An 8,991-nucleotide genomic window follows, 5' to 3' on the forward strand; every position below is an offset into this window, starting at 1 on the left:
TCCCTTTGTTTCCAAGAAAAACGAGTCGATCAAGCTGTAATGTTATAATAAATTGAAATCCTGCACTACTTCTATTAACACTGTTTTCGAACGTTACCCTTCGTAAAGAATGAGGAAAGAAATATTTAACCAAAGCTCACATTATCTATATATTTCACATGGTCCCACGTGAATCAGTTGAAATATCACCCTGTGTCAGTTGTTGTTGTTGTCGATGTTACTTTGACACTGACAAAATCCGTTTTGAAAATGAGGTGTAGCTATACACTATAGATTTGCTCGGAGACCACGAAGCATTCTTCACTCTTAGGACTAATTCTAGGAGAATGATTCAGTTCTTCTCAAAATTACAACTCAAAGGCGGGCAAACCCGGCGTCTACATTTTGTCAGCAACGATGAGAGACACGCCTCTTCCAGAGGAATTGCGGCGTCGGCTGAAGATGATTAAAGCAATTATGAGCCCGATAGCAACAGTTCCCAACACTCCCACTAGCACTGCCACGATCAGGACCATGCTGCTGGGGGTCTCAGACTCATAGTCGTGTCCATCAGCTGAGGAGAATAAGGTGAACGTTTTATCAAGTAAGAACAGTGCTAATAGGTGACAACTGTCCAGCCGCCCCTCTTCTTTACTTGAGAATAAGCGAGTCGGTACTAAATCTAGGCCCAGTCAGGTCACGTACATTATACAGACAGACAGACAGACAGACAGACAGACAGACTGACAGACAAACAGACAAAGACGGACAGTAACAGGTAGGCAGACAGACAGATAGACAGACAGACAGACAGACAGACAGACAGACAGAGACAGACAGTTAGGCAGGCCGACTGGCAGGCGGGTAGGCAGACAGTCCGTAAGAGAGACAGAATGAATCGCTTTTATATATGAAGGGATAGCTTTTATTTGAATACGATAGTTTTATTTTGCAATGAGTAAAGAAACTCCTTTGCACGAAACGGATGTATGTAAATAAAATTTCATTTTAGTATGATAAACGGTCAAAATTATGTCAGCAAATCTCTCCTTATTTTATGAAGACAGACAGACAGAAGGGCAGACAGTCGTTAAAAGTTAATCAAAGTTCTCTCTCATCATCGTCGTAAGCGTTTTTACATGCGTAACAAAGGAAAAAACCTTTTAGTGTGAATGGTATACCGAACATAACTTACCAGCCTCATTAGTCGTAACCTTAGGTTTCAAAGGTCCTATATAGACCTCAGCACTCATGTCCTCTTCTGTTGACCTCCTTCTCCTCTTACTGGCCTCACACCCTCTGACGCATCGTGATTCAGAGTCACCTTTACGGCAAACCGTCAACTTGCAATGGATGTAGACATCATCGTACCCTTCCTTGAAGCGAAAACCAGCGATGTTGAAGAGATGTTTAGAGTTTTGGTGGTATCGGTATTCCAAAGTGTTGTCTCGAGAGCAACTGTGAAATAAAAAAATCACACTTAAAGTTTTTTCTTGTATTTTGTTTTTTCTCTAAAGCCTGGTTTTCACTAGCGACGCAAGCACAAGCGCAATCGCGCAATAAGGACAAATTTTGACCCTTGTGCTTTAGCTTGCGTCGAAGCCATTTTCACGGTGAAATAGGAGCTGATATCCTTGCGCTTGTGCTTACGCTTGTGCTTGCGTCGCTAGTGAAAACCAGGCTTAACACTGTGCATGGTAGGCCAAGATAAGCCGTGAGATCGTCACCTATATATCAATCAACTTTCCACAGAATAAAAAATGTTAAGCCAGTTGTGCGGTAAGAAATCAAAAGAACTAAGTAATTTATTTGTGCATAACCACCGAATACATGTAACACACTCTGAAATATTTCTTTTATATCACAGCCAAACTTACTTTCAACCTTGAGTAAAAACCGTGCACAAATAAAGTTTCTCTTCCTTACTTTTTTTGAGAAACCCGTCTTTTAAATAGTACTGAGATCTTTCGATCTTTTTATTTAGCAATGTTGGCGTACTTTACATTGCGTTTTCTTATTTGGCCATCAGGTCTGAGAAAACCTCGTGTTTTGAGTTATACCGATGCTTTTCGAGCTTTTTATTTAAGACTGTTGACATCTACTTAGGACTCAATAATGTTCTGCAAATTTCCTTAAACGTTCCATCATTTTATCTTCATTATGGTACTGACCTACTCAGTTAATCATTGTAACATAACAGTCTATTCACGTAATCATGATTCATCACGTAATCATGTAGTCATACATTTGTTTACATTTGCTCTATAGTTTCAACTTACGCGTTTTTTATGATAAGATGGTCGGGAGTGGAATCAAAGCTTGATGATGCTGTGGCCTTGCAAACATCCGGGAACACAACCAATTCCGAGTCACCAGACTCCACTCGGAAACCAAAATACATCCTCTGACCCAGTCCCACTTCCTTTGGAAACTCAGTGACTGTTTCGTTGTTGCTGTCATTCTCGTACATGTCCATGAAATATGTGAAGTTGCCAAACCCGTCTAGAAATCGTAACAAACAAAATGATTTAAAACCTTTAAATGTAGTTCTTTAGCAGACTCTGCCCTCTACATGCACTGCTCCCAGAGGGGGTGGGCAGGGTACTTCCCGAAAATTTGGATGAGGTGTGAGGCACGTTTTTCGAAACCTTTATCCTATTTTAGACCAAAATATGTGATTTTCACTACCCTATTCAGATCTCAACCAAGAATCAATGCTCTATTTCTGACCAGACATTTCCCAGACACTTTTTCAAGTTGCGTAAACATTTGAGAAGGGCTTTATTGTACTCTAATGCAAGAAATGAGAATGATACCTAATTGCTAACCCGAGTATCTTAACCATACCCTATTAAGACCAAAATTTTAAAATTCTACATCCTAGTTTTGACCAAATCGACTCAAAAACCATACACTTTGAGGCCGCTCATAGCTATATAGCTTACATAAAGTAGTCACGAACCCTCGGGGTAGTAATCTGTCAAGGATCAAAAATGCTTTAGTATACTCAAACGGTTGGTCGGCCATCAATTTCGATTTTTGTAGTATACCAATCCAGAGGAGCACGTGTGTTTTTCACGCACCCTCAATCGATTCGTATCCCACAGTTCTGTCTCGTACAAGAACTGAAGACACCAAGGAAGCAGAATAGCACAGATATGTTACTCCCCAGAAGTAAGCGTGTTCCAATCAATTGCAGAAAGGGCTTAAAAGTGTTCAACTGGAGCATGCATATCAACCAATTCAGCTAAAACATGTTTAGGTTGAAGCGTGTGAATCCAAAAGAATATGAATATTGTTAAGTTACCTGCGTCCGTTACAACTTGCGTGGTCCTTGGATTGTACGACACTTTTGAGATGGTGGCCTTCTTCTCATACCCGCACTTAAACGGAATAACCTCCGTGTGTACACGGGTTATCGCGTCATCTTCAGACGGCTGACCTGCTTTAAGATAAACCTTGTTCTTGTAGTAAATCTTCTCTCCGTCATCTTCCTGTTCGGTGTTGCAGGCCTCAAGTCCAAAAGTGAACTTTACCATGCTATCGTCTTTATAACTGGCAACGCAAGCCTCGTCTTCAAGGTGAAGGACGGAGTCATTGACAATAAGACCTGGGAAGTCTAACTTCTGCAGGGTTAACTCAATGTAGTCAGGTCGGCAAACAATTTGAATTTCTACAAGTCAAAAGAAGGAAAGAAAACGCATTAAGGAAATTAAAGTTTTAATTTGTGCTTGTTTAATCATCCTCTGGGTAGCCATGAGATGGACCCCTGCAAGAAGAAGAAGTAGAAAAGAGGAGGCCCCAAAGTGGCATGGAGAAGGTCTTAATGGAAAAAGAGATGACAGAGGCTGGATGGAACTGGAGACAGATTCAACGGTGGTCATCAGACAGACAAGGGCCTTATGTGAATGAATGAATGAATGAATGAATGAATGAATGAATGAATGAATGAATGAATGAATGAATGAATGAATGAATGAATGAATGAATGAATGAATGAATGAATGAATGAATAACAGTAACAGTAACAGTAAATCTTTATTGTGCCTTACACTCCAAAGGGAGGTATTGGTCTAGTTACAATAAAGGTGTTATAGCAACTATGCTGACAAATTACTTAATAACAAACAATGAAATTACAATGCAAACGTTTACGGTAATTATTGGACTATTACTTATGAATGAATGAATGAATGAATGAATGAATGAATGAATGAATGAATGAATGAATGAATGAATGAATGAATGAATGAATGAATGAATGAATGAATGAATGAATGAATGAATGAATGAATGAATGAATGAATGAATGAATGTTTATTTCCCATGAAGTCAATTAAGTACATTAGAATGTTTATCAATATTATAACTTGGGAGGAAGACTAAAGAAACCCTCACAGGCTTTTACATAGTAGTCTCCCTTTAGTAACAACTATTAGAAAAAAATACATTCAATTTATATCAGTCAGGTAGTACAATAATACATGTACAATAATGATATCACTCTAATTAAGTAATTAAGTAATGTGCTACTTAGCTGGAGAGGATTAAGGTAACGTGATTTTAATCTAGGAGATTTGTGTAATACAGTAAAAACCCGCGTATAAGAACCTAACATTTAAGAACCTGTTAGGCTAAAATTTCATTTTTAAGCACCCTTCACATAAGAACCATTTTAGGCTAAAATTCTAAAACAGGTTCTTATTTTCAAAAAAGAAAAACTAATCTTCTCAAAAATATAGAATTAAAAAATCTTCTCAAAAATATATTTATAACTAAGGTAACTAAGGTAACGTGATTTTAATCTAGGAGATTTGTGTAATACAGTAAAAACCCGCGTATAAGAACCTAACATTTAAGAACCTGTTAGGCTAAAATTTCATTTTTAAGCACCCTTCACATAAGAACCATTTTAGGCTAAAATTCTAAAACAGGTTCTTATTTTCAAAAAAGAAAAACTAATCTTCTCAAAAATATAGAATTAAAAAATCTTCTCAAAAATATATTTATAACACAGTCTGTACACATTATAGTTACAGCATAGCTGCAAGATTTATTTGGAATTATAGTGAAGGTTACAGTATAGTTTTGATTTTAACGGAATCAGATTAAAATAGTAATAGTATTTTGCTTACCGAAGCCTTCAAGAATACTGTTATCGGACATTAAAAAGCAGATCATTTACAAATTCTACTTTATTTCTTGAACAAAAGTCAAGAACCTAATTAAGAACCCAGTAAGCCTAATTTTACACTAAATACCATTTATATAAGAACCTGTTTAGGCTTACTTGAAAAAACCTAGGTTCTTATACGCGGGTTTTAACTGTAATAGAACCTAGAATTGTTGCAGCAAATGCATTGTGATCATTTAATTTTAAAATAACTTTTTAATTACTTATTTTTACTCATTACAATACTGAAAAGATTAACGGGTAAAACAACTTACTGGCTTCGGAATCCAAGGTTATGTTTCCGCCATCTTTAGAAACTAACTCTTCTGATAACAAAACGAGAAAAACAGGCTGATCAACAAACATATGGCACACCTTCATGTCTTTACGAAGAAAAAAAAATGAAAGAAATCAGGCAACACTTTTAACACTTTTTTTTGCTATAAGCATAAATTATTGAGATATAGCTATAAGCATATGCCATAAGCATAAAACTTTGAGATAAGAGGATATATAAACATCTCTTTTTGTCTTGTTCTTTTAATCTGAAAGGTTTAAAACTTATAGGGGCTTATTTTAGGAATTTCACGGTACTCGTGGTATTTTACTAAAACTGAACAAATTTTCATTTATTCGTTGCATGTTTTAACAAAAAAAAACTGAATAACCGTGATGTTGTGTAAAAATTTTTATGAAATTATTGATTCGAATAGTTAGGAGACACTTACCTGGGCTTGGCGGAGCTCTGCAGACCTGCCCTTGTGCATTGAAACCAATTGGAGCGGTTTTCTTTCGAGGGCAATTGGTTTCACCTGCGGGGCATTCTCTAGGAGCTACGAGAAAAATAAAAATAAAAAATATGCATAACAGATCAGATATGAATGGCCTTTGTCGCTGTTTTGAAGATTAACTTCTTGGTAAGCATCAGTTTTCTAAGGTCTTGTGTTCAGCTTTTTGAAAATAGAAACAAATTCACGTGGAAATGAAAAATAATTTCCAGATAAACAAAGGGTCAATTATCTGGAGAGTATCAAATGATCTGAAATGGGCAACTTACATACGTAGCTACAGAGGCCGGTCTATTCGGGACCACCGAGCACAAATCCATTTAGTAACAAGAAGGACGATTTGAACCCGGGACCTCCAGAATACAAGTTAAGCTCCCTAACCACAAGGCCATGTTGCAAGTTTGCCCCTCCACGAATAATACTATCCTATACCATTGCACTCAGTCAGTGAGCATGGGAGAACAAATCGAGGGTATAAGCACATCACACTACATAGCAACCTTCACCTCAGAAAGAAAAGAAAATTGTGTTGAAAGAAGAGGGGAGCAGCTATTATTTTTTTACTGTTTTTCCAAGGCACAAGGGCAGAACTTGAAAAAGCCAACCTGACTTTTTCAGGTTGAGGTCTAAAATTCCTGGTGGCGTATAACAAACTGGACCACTATTTGTAGGTTTCTATAAGTGTTTTTTAAGGCTCTTGCATTTTTGAAGTGAAGTAGTGACAGTGTCCCTTAAAAAATTAAGAACAAAAACAAAACACTTACAGAGAGCTTGGTATGTTGCATAGAAACCAGGCCAGTTATGTTTCCTGAAGGAATCAAACCTCAGAAACATCTCCCTCTCGTAGGAAACAAATGAAAACAAGCGTTTGCATCCGCATAGAAGGTCAACATCTCTTGTAAAGTTGTTGCGATGTTCGCTTATCTTGACACTGTCATCCCCACAGCTCCCTGGACGGGAGTAACGATGATCTTCAATACCAAGAAAATGAATTGCGAATTGCACACGGTACCCTGGAGGGGCTTTGATTGTCCATTCACAAGTCTCACCGGCGTCATAGTTGTTGGGAAAGTTTGGACTGGTTACGACACCTGACAGTTCTTTGAGCTCGATGTCCACTCTGCAGAAATCTGAACATTAACAGTAAAAATAAATAAATAAATAAAAATACAACTTTGTAACAATGTAAATAATTTTTTATTTTGTTGTTTTCTTATGCAAGACACTTTACTTTTATAGTGCCTCTCTCCCTTCAGGTGTATAAATGGGTACTGGCAAGCTAATGCTGGGGGTAACCCTGCGATGACCTAGCATCCCATCCAGGGGGAGTAGAAAAACTCCTAGTCGCTTAATGCTACGGACCCGGGATAAGCTCCGGCTGTATGGGCCACTTGGCTCAACGCAGACTTAACCCTCGGACGTACAAGCAAACTCATACCCCCACCATCGTACAAGGGGGGGGGGGGTTGGATGGAACCCCTCCACGGAATTTTCGTTATATTAAGGCGTAGCGAAATTATTTTGCTCTCAGAAGAAAGCCCGCAGCTTACTCTACAAGATGGCATAATTTTAATTGGCTGAGACGTCATATGACGTCACCTGACGTCATTAGAGCTGCCATCTTGGATCCGCCATCTTGGATTTTAACATTTTCTTAGAAAGTCACAAAATAACGGAAATTGATGCAAAATCAAGTCAGAATGCTTATGGAATGTTAAAATAAACAAATCGTGCAATTCTGCTTAAAAAACAGGAAAAATAAAGAAAAATGTTAAAAAATGACGATTTTTGGCAAGACCTGCCTGTATTTATGACGTTGCCATGGCAACGTCAAATATCATGGACACATGGTTGACATATCAAAATTTCGGCAAAGAATGAATGAACAGCTACTGAAAGTTTCAGTACTGTAGAGTAAATCGTTTTCTTAAAATTTGGAAAAAACCTTATGGGGGGTGGCATCCACCCCCCCCCCCCCCCTTGTACGTCCGAGGGTTAACCTTTACCTAGTATGACTCTTAGAGCGCGAAAATCCTACAATCACTCATGAAAAAGCCTAGAAAGGCCTTTAAAAACTTCAAACCCCACCGTGAACACTGCGTTGTGGGTTTTTTATTAAATATTTTTCATGACGCAACTGGATAGCTTCAATTTTGACAAGCCGGATTATCCGGTTACTGCTTGCTGGATCTTTACAGAAAGTGCAAAGAGAAAAGCTACCTAAAAGGACACTTTATGAACTATGAATGAACGGCAAAGAACTTACTTGGCTGGTTTGTGCACTCAATGTCGTCTGTGGAACAAAGTAAATAACAGATTAATTACTTGGATGTGCTTTAAATAAATGAGTGTAGCTATGGAGGTGAAGAGGACCAACAAGAAATCATTTATAGACAAACAAATAAACAGATGAAAACATAATACAGTAAAAACCCGCGTGTAAGAACCTACTATTTTCAGCGTTTGGCAAAACAGGTTCTTGTTTTATGGGGTACTTATTGACAGTTTAGGCTAAGTAGGTTCTTAATTAGGTTCTTAATTTCTACAGAGTAGACATTGTTGTTGATTATCAGAAAATAGTATAAAATCTTATCTGTTCTTCATTATAAATATTTAGTAATGTACCCATGTTGCCAAAAGTCCAACAACATTAATTGATCAATGATACAGTTGGTTTTTGGTAAAAAAAAAATATATATATATATAAATTAAATAGTTAAACCCCACATATAAGAACCTGTTGAAATTTGTTTGGCTAAACAGGTTCTTACATTTTGGGGTATTAAAAAAGGAAATTTTGTGACAGAAGGTTCTTAAATCCCTAGGTTCTTACACGCGGGGTTTTACTGTACTGCAGAATTATAATCACTGACTGGCTAACTGATAGACAAACAGACAGACAGACAGACAGACAGACAGACAGACAGACAGACATGCAGACAGAGCAGGTAGACGGACAGACAGACAGGTAGACGGACGGACGGACGGACGGACGGCAAAACAGACAAACAGACAGACAGACAGACAAACAGACAGACAGACGGCAAAACA

The 8,991-nt window shown here is 37.8% G+C and overlaps 1 protein-coding gene across 1 annotated transcript; it reads right to left on the reverse strand.

Moving 5' to 3' along the window:
- Positions 1-6: 6 nt before the first annotated feature.
- LOC144641241 (ZP domain-containing protein-like) lies at positions 7-8,233 on the reverse strand (the record flags this gene model as incomplete). Its single annotated transcript, XM_078500276.1, has 8 exons — positions 7-553; positions 1,175-1,437; positions 2,259-2,481; positions 3,287-3,652; positions 5,428-5,478; positions 5,881-5,985; positions 6,705-7,070; positions 8,207-8,233. Coding segments are annotated over 8 exons (1,577 nt in total), but the record flags the coding sequence as incomplete, so codon positions are not given.
- Positions 8,234-8,991: the final 758 nt, after the last annotated feature.

This window comes from Oculina patagonica, unplaced genomic scaffold (assembly GCF_052425735.1).
Source record: "Oculina patagonica isolate OP01 unplaced genomic scaffold, crgOcupat unplaced781, whole genome shotgun sequence".
Classification (NCBI taxonomy): Eukaryota; Metazoa; Cnidaria; class Anthozoa; order Scleractinia; family Oculinidae; genus Oculina; species Oculina patagonica.